This window comes from Fistularia commersonii, chromosome 19 (genome assembly GCF_037954325.1).
Source record: "Fistularia commersonii isolate RoL2024-O1a breed Wild chromosome 19, RoL_Fcom_v1.0, whole genome shotgun sequence".
NCBI lineage: Eukaryota > Metazoa > Chordata > Actinopteri > Syngnathiformes > Fistulariidae > Fistularia > Fistularia commersonii.
In genome coordinates, this window is record NC_141302.1 from 11,423,249 (window position 1) to 11,444,610 (window position 21,362).

At 42.9% G+C, this 21,362-nt stretch overlaps 1 protein-coding gene across 2 annotated transcripts; it reads right to left on the bottom strand.

Annotated features, from left to right (window-relative positions):
• Positions 1-529: 529 nt before the first annotated feature.
• LOC147223719 (protein O-GlcNAcase) lies at positions 530-21,278 on the bottom strand. Of its 2 annotated transcripts, XM_086165352.1 has the most exons (17): positions 21,090-21,278; positions 17,213-17,264; positions 12,697-12,794; positions 10,843-10,973; positions 10,572-10,743; positions 10,388-10,486; positions 9,081-9,350; positions 8,552-8,638; positions 8,016-8,476; positions 7,708-7,882; positions 6,542-6,598; positions 5,671-5,756; positions 5,485-5,589; positions 5,055-5,146; positions 4,761-4,950; positions 2,840-2,999; positions 530-2,696 (listed from the first exon to the last, which is right to left on the bottom strand). In XM_086165352.1, exons 1-17 carry the CDS (start codon positions 21,127-21,129, stop codon positions 2,560-2,562), a joined length of 2,412 nt encoding a protein of 803 aa, XP_086021478.1. In that variant the 5' UTR covers positions 21,130-21,278; the 3' UTR covers positions 530-2,559. The 2 variants fall into 2 exon arrangements, with proteins under 2 accessions (XP_086021478.1, XP_086021477.1); XM_086165351.1 differs by having other exon boundaries at positions 10,572-10,973.
• Between the last annotated feature and the right edge of the window lie 84 nt (positions 21,279-21,362).

Below are 21,362 nucleotides of genomic sequence, written 5' to 3' on the forward strand. Positions count from 1 at the left end.
GTAAAGGGAACAAAAACATATTTTAATAGTCATGGAATCGACAGTTCGGCTCAATGAAACCAATAGTTGTTAAAATGACAGTTTGGTATGATTTTCTGTAAAAACAGACTGGATAATACAGTAAATATACTGTAATTATCTTATACTTCTCCACCTCCTTTACCCTGCATGGACAAGTAACAGACAGTACATCATACACATTCAGTCCATGAACTTGAGTGTGCACAGACAGTGACAGAATGAGGACAAGATACAGACACACTCTCTCTCTCTCTCTCTCTCACACACACACACACACACACACACACACACACACACACACACACACACACACGTACACGCACATGTATACGCACATGTACAGACACAAGCAGGAAGTGGAGACATCGGAGTCAGATGCTCAGGTCGGGAGGTTAAAAGGCGACTGATTCAATCATTACTATAATTTTTATTATTATTATGTTGTTACTGTTGAACGACAAAGTGATGTTATTTGCTGTGTTTTTTTCACAGTGATTCACGTTACCTTGGGAGTTTTTTTTTCTACCATCGCTGGTTGCCAAACACACAGACGTTCATTCATGAATCCCCCCCCCCAACAGTCACAAGATGTTCAGTCACAAAAAAATTACTTTTGTATTTTTTTGTTTTCTTCACATGAAGCATTACCATCTCTGATCCGGAACTAGATTTTCTCATTTTGCAACAAAGACAATGGTGATGAATGTTATGTCATAAGAAACATACAAAAGTGCCTTTCAGTCTCTTGATTGATCGATCGACAGATTGATTGATTGATTGATCATTGATAAAACATAATTAAAAAAAACACAAATTGAAAGTATAAATATAAAGTACTCGCACAAAGAGTTGTGTTTTTTAAGCTGCGTTACAAAAAAAATGCACATTCTTAGTTCTACATACTTTCGTTTGAAGAGTTGATTATGATGCCATTGTGCTTGTTGAAGCAATGTGGGTGCAAGGGTGTGTTTGTGCATGTGTGTGTATGTGTGTGTGTGTGTGTGTGTGTGTGTGTGTGTGTGTGTCCGACAGTCTGAAAGAGAGTGCTTATTTGTGTCAGAAAAAAGGCAGACAGACACCTCAGTTGTTGTGTTGGTGTTTTTCAAAAACATGTACCCACACACAAACACACACACACCAGGCATGATACTTGTAGTATCAAACAGTTGTGTAGATGATGTAAAACGACAGAGGTATCAGTGATATTCAATAATACCCAGTGTAAACTTCAGGTGTGTGTGTGTGTGTGTGTGTGTGAACGTGTACGTCTCAGAAAATGGGATGATTTTGTTTCTCTTTCTTTTTCTAATGACGTTTAGTGTACATGCACTAGCATTTTATTTCCACACCGTCTCCTAAAGACCTAACATCTATAATGGCTAGAAAAAAAATGTCTGATAAAAAAAAAAAAAAAAAAAAAAAGAATTGTTACTCTTACCCCATTAAAGCGTATCTTTGAAAATCGACGAACAGCTGCACAACGTCTACTTCTTCATGCATGTAAACATTCATCTAGACTAAGTGTAAGTGTAAACAGTGGCGCCGTGCCCGGGCCTGGTGCTAGCTGACGCTAAAGGCAAAAAAACAACTTCCTGTTACTTTGAGAAGGCAAACGAGGAGTTGGAGCAGACGTCAATCAACCACAGCTGAAAGTCAAAGGTCAAGTTTCAGGATCTTATTGCCCCCTGTGTAAGCAATCATCATGAACTAATTCCTTTATATTTAGAGCAGATTTTTGATATGTCTTAGAGTACTTTGCTTATAGTTTTAAGTTTTTAGCTGACGTCAAATATGCCAATGTACTACAACCTTGATTTGAGTTATTTCTAATGTATTACTGAAAACAAAGTGCGTCTTACTCGTTTAAAATATCCCTTAAAGCCTCCTCTTATCCCGGCAATATTATGTCATGTCGCTGCGATGAAAAACATCATGATTTCTAAATTGAACACAATCAGAAGACAAAATAAAAAATGTGTACCATATGAAAAAATGTGAAATAATATAATATACTATTATGTAATATAATATAACATAATATAATATAATATAATATAATATAATATAATATAATATAATATAATATAATGTAATATAATATAATAGATTCAAATGGTCATTAATTGAACTGCAACAACACTGATAGGCAAAAAAACCAAACATCAGCTGCTGTGAGAATTCACTCCGCTCCCACCTCGTTCCTCTGTCGTCGGCCTCCTTCCAACCCCAGACCTCGAAATCTCCAGCCAGGGCTGGAAAACCAGGCCTTTTTTGGATCTTATTTTTATAGTTTTTTTTAATTCTGTATGTTTCATTTTGGAGAAAATCACATTTTATTTTTTCGCAAAGCTTATCAGCTGCTACACTGGACTGAACACGTCGTCGGCGTTTCTAAGTGCCTCCTTGTTTCTACTGCATGCGTGCAAATGTCTTTCCATGTCACTGGTGGTGTAAGTATGTATGTGTGGGTGTGTCTGTGTATGTGTGCGTGTGTGTGTGTGTGTGTATCTGTGCGTGTCTGCATGACTGCATTGGTGTTCAGAGTAGCCTCCCTAGCACCACTCCCTCTCTGCTCCTGGCTTCTCCTCTGAGAATCTCCAGGAAGCCCAGTTTGGTCAGAAACTCCAGCCTCTGACGGTCTGTGGGCTGCACTTCGCAAAAGACACCCTGAGAACCTACAGACACACAGACAGAAGCACAGCATGGGGAAACTTTCAAAAATGTGTGCACTTTTGGGTGAAATGGACGGATGATGTCTGCAACCAGCAGGAAAGTGGACTCCTGCTTGCACTAATGGGTCATGCATACTCATCCTCACCGTTGGCCTTGAGCGCAGCGAGGAGGGCGGTGAGCAGCGTCCGGCTGACACTGACGTCCACCAGCTCTGGCAGGGCGTCCAGTCGCAACTGGGAGGGGAAGTGGTAGAGGAGTGAGTCAGGGTACTCCCCCTGGTCTTCCTCCATCAACTGGATCAAGTCCTAAGAGAAGAGGAAGCAAATACAACAGAACACAGAGTGGTAAGGCTGAGAGTTACGTTTTGCACGCCTCCATCTTAGATTGGGTTAAAGGAAACACATTCATGTCATTACATGGCAATATCAAAGATGCAAAAGTTGAAAACTGCTGCAACTTCAAATATTGAGAGACAGGAAAAGAGGAAATAGTTTATAATTATCCTGAATGTCTTTTTTTTTTTGTCTCTCATTTTCTGTGGCTGGACACATGGCCAACTATATAAGCCAGAAAGAACTACACGGTTGTCGTTGCTTATAGCTGTCACTAGATGGCGTTAGCATATGTGACAACTCTATCTTAAAAAAGAACAGTCATTGGGAGAGTTCACGTTGCTTGGTAACCATAATGTAAAAAGACTTACAGACAGGCTGAATCTGAAAACGACAGTGCTCTGGATTAGGATCATTTAATTTTAAAGCCTATCTGAGCCTTTTCATTTCTAAAAGGTAACGTGGCCCATTGTACTTCCTGCCTCATTTATTTTTTTTCCGCTTGAGAGTTTTGAGGTGACAAGGTTATTAGGAACTAGAATCAGATTTTATTATATTTTACTTTGTTTTATTTTGTTTAGTCAATATGAACTGCATAAACAGTAAGAATATAAATAATCTCCCCTCGAAATCTCAGTGTGGTGAAAATGAAAGTTCTTCAAAGCACCCCAGTGCGGTGTGACGCACACAGTGGGCAGTGCAGGGGAAGCCAAATCCTCCTCGCAGCAGAGGGGGAGTAAGACAGCGTCCCTTCCGATCTCTGCTGACGATCAAACGCTCAACTGTGTGCCATGACGGTCAGAAGAAGACCGCTGCCATCTGTGTCAGTTCCTGTGGATCACAGCTAGTGTTTAACGGTAAAAACGGATGTGTCACATGGTTCGGGTGAGAGTTGGAGATGGATGTTTGGGGTCGACAATGATACCAGTGTGTGACAGCCGTACATTGAATTAATTAAATGTAAGTAATGTGTATTAACATAACACTACGATGTATGGTATTCTTGCTTTTTTCTCGAGGGAACATTTATGTCATGTTCATATTAGAAATATTACTTGCACTTTTTTTCTTAACAGAATTAGCTGCTTTTTGTAGGATACTACCATTATATTTTTTTTTGTAATTTTGAATACAACCTATGTGAACCGAAAGTGATTTCATCCGGTTAGTAAATTTATTCCCTCATTCATTCATTATTTATACTGCTTATCCTGCACTCTGGGTTGCAGCGGAGATTGAGGTGGAGGTGGGCGAAAGGCGGGGCTCACCCTGCACAAGTCGCCAGTCGATCGCCACATATAGACATACAACCATTCAGACTTCTGCCCAAACATTGTTCCATTGTTAATAACAACAAGGAATAAAGTAAAAGAAATGAAAACAGTAGTATGGCTTCATTTAACATTATTGGTTTTCTGAAAATCCCCTCCAGCACATCTAAAATATAAATGTCGAAGGCTCCAGTCCAGTCTCTGCAACTTTGCTTTATACCTGCGTGTATCACACACACACACACACACACACACACACACACACACTTGTCAGCGGGTGTCTTTGTAGCTGAGTGGGAGCCAGATGGTGAGTCTGCAGGTACTGATGCTGTGATATTTGTTGCTGGCCATATACACACTGCCATGTGTCAGGGTTTTGTTGGTAACAAGGGCACATGTTTTCCCCTCCGGTGTTGCCTCTTGGAAAAGGGTATTTCAAACTGGCTTCAACATATTTACGCACCTGTGTGTTGGAGTGCGTGTTGCCCCCTTTCGGCGGGTATTTGTCCCTCATGGCGGGTAACCAGCTGGCCTGACAGCGCTTGGCGAACGTGCGGACGTCCAAGACGCCCAGGACACAGCCGCAAACGCCCATCTCGTCCTCCAAGACAAAGCTGTACTCGGGGCACAAGGCCAGGCAGGAGCCAAGACATCTGGTGGAGGGGTTAGGAAAGATTACTTTTCTTACCCTAACCCTAAACCATGTGAAAAAAATTCCCCTACATTGCTCTCGTGTTGCGAATTCTTCAACGCTCACCTGTCTCCGATGACATCCGGGTGGACGGAGCTGGACTCCTGGCCTCCCTGAGTCCTCAGGTGAAGTTGCCGCACCATCCGATACAACTCCACCTGAGTGACAAAAGGCGCGGTGTGAGCAGTTCAGCAGGTTCCGAGCACGATTATAATGAAATAATAAAAGTAAAACTGATTTGTTTGCATTGTAAAAATATCACGTTGCACAAAGTGCCTGTCAGAGAACGGTACTAGATTATTGCTATTACCTTATAATTCCCATTTAACTAAGCTTGAGTGCATTTAGACAGACAAACTATAATTACAGTAATCTCAATTTTCATATTTTATTCCATAATTGTAATAGAGGGGGAGTTAGAAAGACGCAGAGAATGATTTTTTAACACAATTAAAAAAGGTTTGGACTATTTGCTAATGTTCCCGATGAAGGTTACCTTGTCTTTGTTGTGGTATGGCCTGATATTGTAGAGACGCGAGGTGGGGAAGAGAGGAGGAGGGTGAGTGAAGAGTTCGCTGTTACTGCCTATTGGGAGGAGCATCTACAAACACACACACAAATTAGCAGCAGCCAGAGATTTGTGTCAGTCAAACAAATCACGGTCGAAAACCAAAACCCCTACCTGCACTTCCCCAGACACGCCCCCTTTAAACACCCACGGCTCTGCTTCCACACCCAGGAGGTCCGCCCCGGTGGTCTTCCCACACCCTAACACACACACACACACACACATGTCTCAAAGGTCACAGTGATGCAAGGGAAATTTAACATGGCAGATTGAAAAGGGTACTGAGGGTACTAAAAGGGTACTACACTTGAAATGGGTACTGAGTGATTCGTTCATTGAGCTACTGAGTGAGTCATTTGTTTTGTGAGTAGGAAGGGCTACTGTGAGCTAATGAGGGATTTGTTCATTGAGTTACTGATTGACTCATTCATTTTGTGAGAGGAGAGGGATACTGTGAGCACTTTGTGATTCACGGCTCGTGGCAGAGAGGGAAAAGGGGACATCGGCTGAAACTAGACACCAGAGCCGTTGCTCTTCCCGCCAGGCTGATACAGTTATTAACTTGATTTGTTTATACAAATGCATTTAGAAGAGCAGTTGTATAATTGTGATATGTAGTCTCGTCTCTTATTTGCAGCTGGCAGTACTAGGGTTAATGGATTCATTAATGATTCATGACTCAGTAAATGACTCTCGGGTTTTGACGATTCATTCAAGACTCACACGTCATAGGATTCAGGATTTTGCAGTCTAACTTTTGCCGCCAGAAGATTAAGTTAAACTTTCATGACGGCGCCATCAATATTTCAAGTGCAACTGATGTCCCTCCATTTTCACCAAAATGTCGTCATGCATGCTTTATTGAGCTAAGAAATAATGACAGAAGCCTGGGTGTAAATGTATCCCGTTCAATGCTCATCCAGTAAAAAGCTGCTCTCACTCAGTCAGCTGGCAGGGAGGGAAGTGAAAAGTCATGCCTACTCACAATGAAAGCAATTCCTCCAAGAGCCCAGGGTGGAGCTGTCACTTAACACTCGTCCATCTGAGTGTTGTAGATGGGAGGGCAGGGAACAGAGCCAGAGAAGAGGCGGTGTCATTACAACCGGACAAAAACAATCTATAATTATCAACAGAGCCTTTTTCGAAACTGATCCTCGTTACTGTTGAGAGGGAGACTTTCACCTCCACTGCTGCCAAGTGCTTGATGGTGAGCTAGATAGAGGTCTTGACCTCCTTCTACAGTCGCCACTGTCTTGACATTAGTCAGAAAAGTGTCTTGTCAGTTGCACTGACTGCATCATTAACTACATTGCAACTAGCTGCTGTTTTATGTACATTTAAAAAAAAATTGGCTACCTTCAGATATATATTTGTTTGTTTTCTAGCCCAAGTTAACAAAAAATCAGTTTTGAATGCTTTGTATTGAGCAACTGGTCAATTAAGAGTAGTTTTACAGCCCATATCCCACAAACTGAGTGTAACATTGTAATGCATGAAATAGAAAATAATAGAAAAAGAAAATTAATTTAAAAATAATGGTGTGTACAAAATAACTTGTATTTAGCCTGGTTAAGGTTCATAGAGTAAAAGCAGTATATGCAGGGCTCTAAAAATGTAGAAAACTATGATGTACTTTGTAGCACTTGCCATGTAATCCTATTCTACAGTATGCTACATTTCATTTTAACACACATGCCCGTAACATTACATTATAAATTCAATGACATGACAACAAACTATACAATGCTATTTTACTATACTGCAGTATACTATAGTATTTTGCCCAATGCCATGACTGTATTCTACTTTATACAAAACTATTTTGCTATACGACAATACACTACAGAATTTTGCTCTATGCTGTTACAGTATTCTTCTTCATACCATATAATACAATACAATACAATACAGAACTACACTATACTTTATCATATAATACTATACTATAATATTATACAACCTAATATAATATAATATAATATAATATAATATAATATAATATAATATAATATGACAGTAGGGATTGTAATATTCGGCCTATATCATGTTGTAGTAGAAGATAATTCAAGGAAAAATACACTTGTGAGACAAAGACAGCAGGGCTATGGTTCAATACTCTACCCATTATTTACAGTATGACAATGTCCTCACCCAGCCAGCATATGAAGGCCTTGGCCACCAGTGCGGTGTTCCTCAGGTCCCACACATACGGGTAGAGATCGTAGAGCACCGCCCTGTTCGCTCCACCTACCACGCTGCAGTGGAGCTGTGCTATGTCTTCACACAGGGAAAGGAACCGGGAGGCTCGGCCACGCCATTCATCAACCTGTGGGTGCACATTGATTAAACTTGTGTGCACACGCTGCTGTCAAGACTGTAGATCTTGATCTAAATTAACACTGACATTACAGATTGGTAAAAGTACACAATAACAAAGAACGGGAAACCCAGAGTCTGACCTTCTGAGGTGGAGTTTTCTTGTTGTTAGCACCAACGAGATGGCAGTTTGATTTCAGCCAGGTCAGATCCTGCAGCAGCTTCTGAGCAGAAGGTCCGTGCTCGTGGGGCAGATAATGAAGTCCTACAAGCAACCGAACCTGGGACTCACTTAGCGAGCCCTTCCCGCCACAGACCCCCCGACCCTGGACCTTCTGTCCCCGGCCTCCACCTGAAACCGCCCTGGGTCTGGATCCAGGTACTTGCTGATTGGGTTGACAGGTCTGGCTCGGCTTCCTCTTCTCCCCCTCCTTTTCCCCTTTGGTGGGCGAAGGCGGTGGCGAGCCGGAGTTGAGGGGAAAGACAGGGAGCTTGGCAACGACGGCGCTGCCTCTGAAGCCGGAGGAGCAGTCGGACCTGTCAGGGGTTTTGCTTCGAGATGTCGGGGTAGAGGAGCGCTGGTCTATCCTCGCACCCTGCCGACCTGCGTAACAAAGTTATACTCTGAAGCTTACAAATCCTTTCTGATGCACTCATTTTTTACTCTGTCTAGATCTACCTGCTTGGAGCGGCTGGTTGAGTTCTTCCATCCAGTCGTGCAACGCGGCAGACAGAGCTCTATCAGGGCAGTATTCGCACTCCTCATCTGGAACATACGGGACGTTTGTTGCTGTACGCGTGCTAAAACATAACATGGACCCAGTCCCGTCTCGCATTCTTGCAACCATTCCCTTGCGGAAGTGCTTATTTTCTCTACATACCCCCTTCCATTTCAATTAGGCAGAAATTAACTCTCAACATGAATCACCACTTTCATAGCACAATCCTTGCCTTTCCACTTCCATTTGATTTCCTTTATCAGAATCGAAAAGAAAAAATCTTAATGAGTAAAATCGGTAACCCCGGTGACTCGCTGCCAGAGCATTAAGGAAAGGTGTGGTCAAATAAATTCAGCATGTTCAACACCAGATGAGATTTGAATCAGGTGAGATGCCAAGCAGCACTAGCTTATTAAATGCCTTGTCTAAGGATGATCTCCAGGCCCCCCGCCTGCCCTCCATTCCTACCCATCCCATTCATCCCCGTACCTTTTCTTTCCTCTTTTCCAGTTCGGTACCAGCTCCCCAGTGTGTGCAGGGGGATGTAGTTGGCTTCAAATTCACAGTTGGGGTTGAGCAGCAAGCCCCTCAGGTGGCCCCTCAGCTGAGGCTCCCGACCCTTGAAGGGTCCCAGGAAGAGACGTCTGGAGTCGTAGTCATTGGCATGCAGGTTATCCCAGATGAGCGGCGGGCGCTGGAGGACGGACTCCACCTCACCCAGGCAATCCACGGACAGCTTCCTGGAGATGACCTTGCTGCCTATTGGAGAAGGGGCAAAGGGCAAACAGTGACGAGTAGCTGCTATAGGTGCAATTACAAGAAAATAACCTCAAAACTATCAGAGGTCTCCTTTTCCTTTCGCCTTCCTCCTCTAACTCTCTCCTTTGCATCCTCTTCTCTCATACCAACTCATTTCATGTTCTCTTTCCCTCCATCCATAAATCTCCTCAAATGTCTTCCTCTAGTCCTCCTGTCTGGCATCTCCAGCCTACATCTACTCAGATGTTCACTACCTCGCTTTGTTTAAGAATAGACTTAAAATCTTTCAGCAGAGTAACCCTATGGTGATATCCCATGATGTATTTCTCCCATTCCTCCAATCCTGCCTGCACTGTGTCCCTTCATCAGTACATGACAGTAACCTAGGATCTTCTCCACAGACCCCGTTCTCTCTCATTTCACAGGCTCCCAGAGGGTGTGGCCGATCTAGACGACTGATCCTGCTGCCTCAATTTTTACTTATTTTATGAATATTAAAGTTATAATTGTATCATTAATATTCATATTCATATTCATTAAGTTAATATTATCTCATGTCAACTTGTGGCATGTAAGGTTGTAAACCCAGAATAACTTGGTCACGCGAGGTTTAGATTTCCCTCCACTTAATGTCGAAACGTTAAATGTTAAAATTTGCAAACATGAGAACCGGTACCCAGAATGTCATCTCTCTTTTAGCGCGTAATATACAGACATACGTCAGCTGTCGCATCGTGGAAAACCAAAACAATAAGCACGAAGAACATTCAGACAAACGACATTCAGAGAATAGCGAGAAGAGTGGGCAATAATGTGAGCAGGTTTCTGCTTCTTTTCGTGCGTGTGGGCGGATCCGTACCTAAATTGTTATTTTTCGGACCGTGAAGGAGGCTGTGAGTGCTCTTGTGCCTGAACTTATTTGCATGTGCGCACGCTGCCGTGGGATTTTTTTCTTTTTTTCTGCTTTTCTTTTTTGGGGGGAAGCTGTGCGTAGAAGCTTTGCTTTAGAGGAGTGTGGGTGTGTGAACACGTCTCACCTGTCCATATCACCGTTATGTTGGGCAGGAGATCTTCTCCAATAGTTTGCAGGTATGGAGATTTGGATATACTGGGAGAGCACAGAGAGCCACAGTATTCTGTGGGGAAAAAAAGATTAAGTCTGGTTCCGCCATCAGGTTCCACATACAAATCCAGATATTTTCTAATCTGCTCAAAGTTTACCTGTCGGGCAGAAGAGGAAGACAGGTGGTTCACCCAGGAACCGGTAAATCTCATTTGTTACTGTCACCTGAGCGTGGGCGAATGAGGTGAAGGCCTCACTGTCCGCCTGACACATGGAGTGATCGATGTCGTCGAACAGGATGGCGAACGCCTGGCAACCGAGATCTGAGACCTGAAACCAGAAGGGCACACGGTTACACAGGGTCCTACTCCATAGATAGTGTGCGTGTGCATGCGTGTGTATGTGTGTGTGTGTATGTGTGTTACGGGCCTGTCTCAGTTTGCGTTTGAGCAGGGTCAAGTCGCAGGACGAGGAGAAAACGATGTCCTGACCAGGGGAGAGAGCGTAAACAAACCTCAGGCCTCTGGACTGGGCCTCCACTATCAGAGTACGCAGCTGTCCTGGAAGCGGAAGAGAGGTATGAATGATCGAGAACGAGCGACTTGGCTGTGTCAGTCTCAACAAAATATCACTAAAAACTTTCAGTCTGGGATTTAAAACTGCTTGTAAATCTCTTTTCAATGTCATTCATGGCAGGCAAGTATAATATAAATAGCAATGCCCCGACTTGAATGGCACTCTGTCCCCCCCCCCACCGTTGATGACTTACAGCAGTGGTCCCCAAACTTTTTATCACCGAGGACGGGGGGATATGCGGTACACGTAGATTGTTTATAATTGTTTATAATTGTCTATAATCAATCGTATTCTTGGGGAATGGAGATAAAGAAAGCGAAGGATTTTAAGTACTGTCCAGAGCTATGGAGAGTGGGGAGAAGAGGGGAAGGAGCGTAAATGTGTATGAGCAGGTTGGAACAGGTGGAGAAAAGTGTGATAAAAGAGTATCATCAAGAATGAAGGGAAAGGTGAGGAAGACTGAGCAGCAGACATGGAAATGCTGATGTTTCTTTGGGAATAAGAAGTACGTCAAGGATCAGGAACAAGTCCTTCAGAGAGGCAGCACGTGTTAGATGTTCTGGAGATTAAGTAAGATTGAGATGGTTTGGACATGGACAGAGGAGGAATGATGAAGATCTGGGTAAGAAGGATGTTGAGGTTGGAGCTGCCAGGCAGGAGAACGAGAAGAACAAAGAGGAGATTTATGGATGGAGGGAAAGAGAACATGGAGTTGAGAGAGAAGAGTGAGTGAAGTGGATGCAGAGGAGAGGGGTTAGATGGAGGCAGGCGACTGGCTAGTAATTATCAGTTACATATGAGGGACAGCAATACACATGGTGTAATGATCCCCATAATTTTTTGGGCGGCACTGATCTTGACTGCTGGTGTAGTTTATAGTTTTATTTGCAACCATTGAAAACGAAACGTAAAAACGACAACCACCGTAAGAGGGGGATCATTACAGTAAGAGCTTGTGCCCCATTACGGGTTCATATCAAAAGTAGAAAAATAAAACTTCACATAGAGGATGACGTGACTTTCTTTAGTAAGTGCTCGTGCGATACAACCGTTTTTCCGGCGGAAGTAAGAAAATAAAATCCTCTTACCAAAATAAAATATCAAATTCGGAAAACACAATCAAACAATTTACCTAAAATAATAACACATTTCAGGTGGTTATTTACACATGGACTGCAAGGTAACACGGAGGTGATTTTCATGCTTTCCAACAGTTACAGCCGCTATTTCTTTGCTTAGGTTCTAGATGGGTGAGTCAATAAGCGATAAAGCCACTCTCCATTCAAGTCATTAATAACTTAAAGAAACATTCTCCCATGTCTCTCTTTTTCTCTCTTTCTCTCTCACACACTCACACACACACACACACACTCAGAGGCGTACTGTGTTTCAAATATTGTTTCATCCACGGGCTATTTTTACAAAAATCCCAGGTTCCCCCAGCTGCTCTGAGCAGCTGTGAGAACACCCCGGTCCGTTGCATAACTTAGTCCTCTCTCTCAATATATACATAATGTATTGAGTTGTAGTCGTCGGGTGAGGTCGGCGTACTTTAAATAGCGTTTGCACCTGCACTCTTGGGAAATAATATGTGCGCTATGTCAGGTCAAATGTAAAATCTTAATCATGTGAATCTTTATAACTCATAGTTAATATTTTAATAGGGATCCGCAAGGACAGGACAGGAAAAGATGTTTTAATTCTCACCCTCTTCTTCGGGAGAGTAGACCTCTCTCCACAGCAGTCTGTGCTTCAGGTCATCTTTTGGACCGTACAGGTAGGTGTTCAAGCCCCACTGCTGCATCCTACCGTGGGAAGACAGACAGCAGAGATGAAGAAGCAATCCGGCTTTTTGGGGGAGAAAGCGTTTACCCCTGAAAGCCTGCTGGTGAAGGAAGGAAAGACACATCTTTAACAAGACACATTCATTATCTTGCACTCAGGGCTGTGGGGCTGCGGGAACCCACCCCTGGTGTCATTGGGCAAGAGTTGGGGTTCACCCTGGACACTCATGCATTCACATGAGCTAAACAGCCATTCAGGTGTCTGGCCAATTTAGGGGACACGGGGAACATACTAACTCCATACTCCTGCCGGAATCGAATCAATAAGCACAGGATGCAACTGTGTCTCCTATTAAACACATAACACATGGAGCATAGCATGGAGTGTAGAATGAAGAATATACAGTGGGGAGAACAAATCCAACTTACTGTCCAACCCATAGGTTACTTACATTTCATAACTGTAGACCTAATAAATATTAACTCATGCATTAGTTTCCATCAGGATGTCAAGGAGTTGAATAAATCTCTATGTTAATGAAAAAAAAAAAATATATATATATACAGTATATCATGATGTATATTGTCACCTTCTTAAAATGACTACCCAAGTCATTTTTTAACTAAATTATTTATTTTGCATAAATCAACTTCTTATATGAACAGTTTTTTTGTGTTTTTTTGGAAAACTTGAAAAAATTTTACATACATACAAATATATACATACACACACACACACACATATATATATACATATAAATGAATACTGTCCCCTTCTTAACATTTTTTCAAGTGACGATATGTATTATGATATACTGTATATATTAATTCTTTTTTCTCATTACCATAGAGATTTATTCAATTTCTTGACATCCTGACAGAAACTAATGCATGAGCTAATATCTATTGGGTCTACAGTTATGAAATGTAAGTAACCTATGGGTTGGACAGTAAGTTGGATTTGTTTTCTTTATTACAATGCGTAGACACCATCAAGTACCCTTTGTAATGGGCATATATTTTCACAGAGGCCTTGAATTCTGATCTTTGGCATAATCGGATTATAATGATAATGAGTTAGTTTTTCATTCGACAGGACAGGTGAAGCACTGCAGAGCCGAGAGGGAGACAAAAACAGACGGGGGCAAATATTACAGGAGATCCACTGTATTGATCCTGCTGCTCTGCAAGCATGCTTAGTTACAGGAAATAAGCTCCTGAATTATAAATAGTGTATAGTACGATAAGTGAAACATTATCTGCATGAGAATGCATTTACTCAATCGTACACAAAAACATCTCCCTCCGCTCGCCCAAAGCGGACAGGCCCGTCTATCTTGTCGAATTGTGGGTGGAGTGAGTTCTCTCCATCGCGACATCACTTCCTGGACAGATGGTATGTAAGTCGCCTCCACAAGTGACTGCACACACGCACACACACTCACACACAAAAGCACACACATACATACATACGCTGTACACACATCCACAGACGCACTCTGCCAAACTTACGCAATGCTCGGCTTTGTGAATCTCGCCCGCACTCGTGTCTGAAAAAAGGCCAGGCTATAAATAAAAACCTGGAGCCCACACACTCAGCTGCAGCCTGGCATAGCGGGAAGTCAAATTCATCCCCAGACGTACTGCGAAGTGAAACTCTTTTCAGCACAACTTTTCTTTCCAAGCGGCACCCGAGCAGACGGTCCAGAAAATGGTCTCCGCTTATGTGGCGCTTTGAAAGCACAAGGTGTGACAACTAGGGTTGCATTCACCCGTTCACTCACAAAAGAGCTATGTCTTGCCCAAGGGCACTAAGGCATACGGAATAAAACACCCCAGCCCCGCTTTTCTGCATCCCTATACTCGCCATAGCATTTCTCAGCACTAATGGATGAGGACGTCAGTGGGCCCATCTATCCCTGAACACAACTGCAGATGTTCATGACCCCTTTTGGATGGATTCTAACGGCTCTTCTAATTTTAGAGTTGAATTTAGTGGAAAGTTGCAAATGCTGCCCTTTTATACTCACGATAATTATTACGAGTTATTTCCTCCCACATCTGAGTAAGTACCATGTACTTTCAGAGCACATTTCACAGATGTAATACACAATCGGAATGGGCTGCACATTAAAAACAACCATTGAGTGACAAGCATAACAGAAATAGAGGTATAATCTGAATTAAAGATGAATAAGAAAAAAATTGCAGCTTGACAGCGATGCTTGAATACCCTTAATTGACTGCTTTGAGAGTTGATAAAAATGATATGATACAGTGTGATATTCTTGATTGGTATACTACATTAGAATAAAAAATGCACAAACCAGCTTACATAGGTGAAAATTAATTTCATTTGACAAAACACTAATAAATCAAAATAATACGATATATAATAATAATACTATAAATAATACTAATAAAATAAGATGGAATAAAAAAAAACCTTATTGCTTATTAAATGCCATCCGTGGAACGGCTTGCGTGCCAGGGCGTGTTTCCGTCTCTTTTAAAAAGCGCACAGATGTCGGTATGAATTGAACATGATGATTTGCTGGGCGGCAGCACAGCCTCAACGTATTTAAGAGCAGCGGAGAGGCAGAGAGACGCAGAAGGAGCAGCTTCTCTCTCTGGGCACCGATAGCTGCCTCTGCATTGGCAAGTGAACCACAAAACTGTGTCACGGGTCCCACGGGGGGGGGGGGGGGGGGGGGGTGACAACTCGTTCTACCCCTCTCTTGTGATAAAGACAAGAATTCACTGGTTCCTCAAGAAGGTGACGTATCAAGAAGGAACACCACACCCTTCATTTGCGTGGGGAGATCCTAATTTCCTTTAAGGGAGTGGGTCGATCAACCAAATTCAATTGTTACGACACATTCCCAATTAAAATTAAGATCAAATGGAGCCCGAGACACATTGGAACATGGTGCTGGGCTCAAGCCCGATAAACCCTTTGAAACCACCAGGGCGGCGCAAGACAAACAACATCTTGCGGAAACATCTGATCTGGGGGCGGCTATGGCTCAGTTGGTGGAACGGGCGTCCGTCCAATTGGAAGGTTGGCGGTTTGATCTCTGGCCCCCAGCTTGGCGCTTAGCCTTAGCATGGCAGCTCTGCCATCATCAGTATGCTTGTGTGAATGGATGAATGCTTTACAGTGTAACGCGCATTGAGACAGCAAGGTGTGAAAGCGCTACACAAGCTGAGACCATTTACCAAAAACAACTGAAGTGGTTTATAGTATTTCATAATTTGAAGCCAGGTTCTCGACGCTGGATGTAGGTAATATAACAGACTTATAAAGTGAGACAACAAAACTTGACAATAATTGATTTCTGGTTATTCCTTGATTCGGTTTGATTTTTTTAATTCGAAAATATTGGCTGAATTTCTATTAATTCTTTGATTTTAAAAATAAATTATAATTTCAAAAGCATTAGTCATCACTGAACTGCCAGCTTCAAATCCTCTATTTGCGTGCATCGGAAAAAAAAACAAAAAAAACAAAACAAACGGCAAATGCAAGCTATTGGTACTGGTTTAAAGTATCCAGCCCCTTTCAGCAGTGTGTTCAAATTAGCTGCTCTGTAATCCAGCTATTTTTATATTCCTGTTTTACTCTTTCACCCGAGTTGCATTAAATGAGTCTTTGCTTAATCTTTGGTCTGAAAATGTGACTCAGTATTCCGTAGCATTTAACCGTCCTTTAAATGACTCCAGGATTTCCATCAGCGTGTTGCGAGCACGGCGGCCCATCAGGCACCAGTGTACACTATAAACTGCAGACAAAGCGGGGGATGAGGGAGGGTGGGTGGATGGGGGCTGTGCTATATATGGCTAGAAAGCTCAATGCTTTAATTGGATAAATGGCTGCTTTGCAGAATTTGATTATAAATATAAATAAAATCCTTCCATATTCACCTCTTCGATAGTAGACAAAAGCCAGGGTGCACCCTGAACCTATGAAGACACATAGGCATTCGCATCTATCTTGAATTAATCAATATTTTAATAAAACTGGAGGAGAAAGTAATTTAGTATATTTCTATATTCATGCCTGCATGAGAAGATTTGCTTAATGGCTTCCCTTTAAGATCAATATAGCTCAGTGTTTTGGTTTTTTTTCCAGCCTGTTTTTTTTTGTCTTCACCCCCGGAGCCTCGGGCCAGAGGATCAACCTGCCCTTTGCTTCAAAGTCATTCCGCATGGGTGATTTCTCCGCGGCCCGGATGAGGTCGGCTCAGAGATGTCAGGCGATCAGCTCCTGAGCTCACGCTATTTTTTTTTTTTTTCTTTTTAGTGTGAAGAGGCCCCAGAAACAAAGAAAACCAGGCAGGTTTATGAGACAAATGTATGCGCGTGTACAGTACCGGAGGAAGGCTGGCAGACAGCTGATTTATTAGCTTAGTCCCCGGTAGGAGCGATGACACACGTACCATTGGAAGAGAACCTTCCTCTGATCCATAGACCACGGCCTCCCGTAGAAACCTGTGAGGGGAAAAGTAAACACACAAGTGCATGAGCTCACATTTCTGTCAAGGCCCTGTGATGAGCTAAGACGTAAATATCGTACATGGTCTCATCCCAATGCGTCGACAGCAGAACGAATGAAGAATTTTTGATATATATATATTTTTTATATATTGTCTGGGCCTCACTGCTCCGGCTGCTGCCCCCGCAACCCGACTCCAGATAAGCGGGGGAAGATGGATGGATGGATGGATGGATGGATGGATGGATGGATGGATGGATGGATGGATGGATGGATATTTTCCTTTCGCCGATTGCTCATTTCATTGAAATTCTTTTGAAGTGTTCTGCTTATTGTCACAAGTGATCAACTGCCATTTTATTCATGGCATTTGCCTATAATTTGAAATTAAAATATTCTAAATGTACTTTGTGAAGTAATGTATTTCCAGTTCATGAAAACACAGCATGACCTCATTCATTCATAAATTCATTATCAATACCAGCTGTCATTGGAGAAGAGGTGAGGTTCAGCCTAGACCGGTCCCAAGTCAATCAGAGCAACACATAAACACAAACAACCATTTACTCTCACGGTCACATAGTGGCATACATATACGGGGTACATACATGTACTGTCTTATTCACATGTTATATAGAGACAAACATTCACTCTCTCATTCACGTATCATATGAAGACATACAAACAGGACATTCACTGTCATATCTGTGGAGGTTCACAGTCATCCAGGTCATCAAGGTAAACGCTTGTCAAATCTTACTGTAGCAAACAAATTTCTGTAAAAATAACTATCTCATTAACATAACAAGCCATTTCAACTTGGCCTCTGACCTCCTATCCTAGTAAATATAAACCAAAAACTCCCTAGAGTCCATTAAAACGGAAGACATTTCTCAGATGAGAGGTGAAACATCTTCAAGGGAAGACATTGGGTCCAGTTGCCATGTTAAGATTTGATAAGGATTCACTCTCATCCACACGCCATATAGAGACATAAAAACATTCGCACTCTCATTCACACATGTGGGCAATTTAGGGTCTCCATCAAGGCTACTGCATGTTTTCGGACTGTGGGAGGAAACCGGAGAACCCGGAGAGCCGCCAACGCCGTATATCATATCTACTAATACATATCAGCATATTGACCAGGTCGGATGCAAAGAAGCACGGACTGAGACACCCATCCTTTGGATGCATTTGGATAAATCACCTGTTAGCTGTTGCATGGAGCTGCAGCCGAGCATATTTCACACACACCTTTCTCTTGCGTGTTCCTTCTCATACTCTGAATATTCAAGTGTTGAGGTACCTCCTGAGGATTCTTCTGAGGTTCCTAGTTAAGATTTCCTGTTTTGTCTGTCTCCTTTGTGTCCAGACTCTGCCGGTGCATGAATGGCAAAGCTCATACAGGCCCAGTGAGATTTAGATTTTTTTTTAAACGACTTGACAAAAAGGCAGATTTTCCGTATTTTTTCATTGAATATGCATTGACTGAAAATTCATTGTGGAGTCTTTGAAATCGCGTTTGTGCTGTTTTTTTTTTTTTTTTTCACTGCAACTTAACACTGCAGCAGTTAATCAGAAACTGGGCAGTTACCGGCTCTTGTGTGGCTTACTTGCTCTCATCCCCTCTGTGTTTGGCGGAAGCATAATTCATCTACAGCTACGCTCTCCATCACATCCTCTATTAATAGAAACAGGAGCATTTCCAATGTCCCTTTCCCTCTTTTGTGCTCTCTGAATAAGTCTGCAATGTATGTGTGTGTGAGTATATGTGTTTATGCACTATAAGTGGGTCAGTAGTGAAAATAAATCAAATGCATTCCCGTCCGGATGGTCCCACTTGCCAGCGATTTTTGTATGTGCACGTGTCTGCTTTTGTGCATGTACGTGTCCTGCAGAGTGCTCCCCACTGAGCCAGACCCAATTACTGCCTCTGAATGTCGCCCCGTGGGACAAAACCACACAGGTTTGTGTTGCTCTATTAGTAGTCAAGTGTGCGGGGTTCGTGTTGGAGCTGCATGATAAGTCTTTGTGTGCGTGCCTGCGTGCATGTGTGCATGCGTGCGTGCGTGAGCAAGCGAATATTCACATCACAACAAACACACCGTGGACAGCTGCAACAGCAGAGATAGTGATATTCATAGAACTGTGAAGTCGAAACTGTTAAAATCAAAAGCACTCTGTTTAAATGTTAAAGAATATTTCGCACGTACAAACCAACCGTTACCAGCTGTGTTTCTTTGCCACTTTGAAATCAAATAATGACAAACGCGTGTAACAAATGCAGCAGATTACAGCTTTTCACAGGCATGTCATTGTATGCCAGCTCTGCGTATCATACTTTACGAATCAGTGTTCGTCACGCTTGATATTCAGTCAGTTCATTTGCCGTACCTTCACTCTCAACAGCACATCAGCCTTGTTTGGAGTATTTACATGCACACATGAGGCTGCTGTGACAAGCAGGACACTTTGGGATTAGACCTGTACAGTATGAGCACCTCCACCTCACAGAAGGTCCCCGGTTCAATTCAAACAGAGGGCCCTTTTCTGTTTGGAGTTTGCACGCTCTCCACATGTCTGCGTGGGTTTCCCCCATGGTTCTCTGTTTCAACAGACACCCTAAATAGCCAAGATGTGTGAACGTGTGACTCTATATGCAGCCCTGTGATCAACTGGGGATTGATTGAGGGTGTGTCCCATCTCTTGCCCAATAGGATAGGCTGTATACAACACCTACAAGCCTGAGTGCAGGATTAGCGGTGTAGCTAATGAATGAATCAATCGATCAATCAATGTGTGCAGCAATACAGCCACTCTGACAGCCTGTCCATATTTTACATCTTAATTATAAATGGATATTATCCGTACATTTTACATTGGTTGGTGGTGGCATACCTCTCTACTCTTATGCTGAAAGAAGCTCTAGCTTGTCATTTCTGAATATAGATCCCTGCTCAAGGATGCCGGAATGGGTTTGTTTCCAAATACGAGTCTTGGTTAACGGTCGGTCTCTGAGATCACGACATCCACAGTACCCACATGTAGGAGCATCTCTCTGAACTGCTCTTGTTATCATTTACGTGCTGTATTCTCGTGGGTGTGTGCGTTTAATTTGTTGTTATTGTAATGAGCCTGGGTGATTTTCATGTACTAATGTTAATGAGAAAATTGAATTATTCATTCATTCATATTCAGGAGACAGGGGAATTCAGAGGAGCAGTTGTGGTCTCACTCTTCTTCTCACCATTTTCTGCTGTAATATCCTTTCTACTCGTCCAGTTGTGGACCAGACTAGCTCTGTGTCCCGCAATTATCTCCCCATCTTCAGAGTTGTCTTCATCACTTATCCAACCAAGAGGATTCCTCACTATCCAGACATTAGGATGGGACATGCCCGTCACCTGCATCACCACTTCTTCATCCCTTCATCAGCCTGCCAGCACATTTCAATCATCATCTTCATCTTCAACCCCATCTTCAACGCATCGACAATTATGGACATCTTCATCATAAGCAGAGTATCCCCTTTTCTCCAGCCTCTGAACCAGACCTTAATGCTGATGCTTCCAACACCCCACCTCCCCCCCCACCCCACTCGCTCTTTGATCCCCACTTTATGCCTGACTGATCAGCAGCACATCATTTCATCACACACACACACACACACACACACGCACGCACACACACACACACACGCCGCTGCAGAAGAAAAACGGTGCAGCAGCAACAGCAAATATAGGTCAGACGGTGGTCTTCTCAAAACAGACGGAAGCCCAGATGATATGACAGGTGAAGGGAAGGAAGAGAGCTCTTACCTTCCACCACGCCACAAAGAAACTGCTTCTTCTCCTCCATCCTGTCCTCCTGCCCGCTGTCTCCCTTCCACGGCAGCTCGGTCACACAACGATCGAGAGAAGACTCGATGCTCTCCCCGTTTCCCTGCTTAGTTACCGGGTGTATTCTTCATGCCTCTCTACGGTCTGCCTCCTCCTCTTCCTCCTCCTTCTTCTTCTCCACCTCTCCTGCTCGCTGGAGTTGCCTTCAGGTCCTCAGCGGAAAGCTCGGATTTTCGAGAATCACTTTTTTTT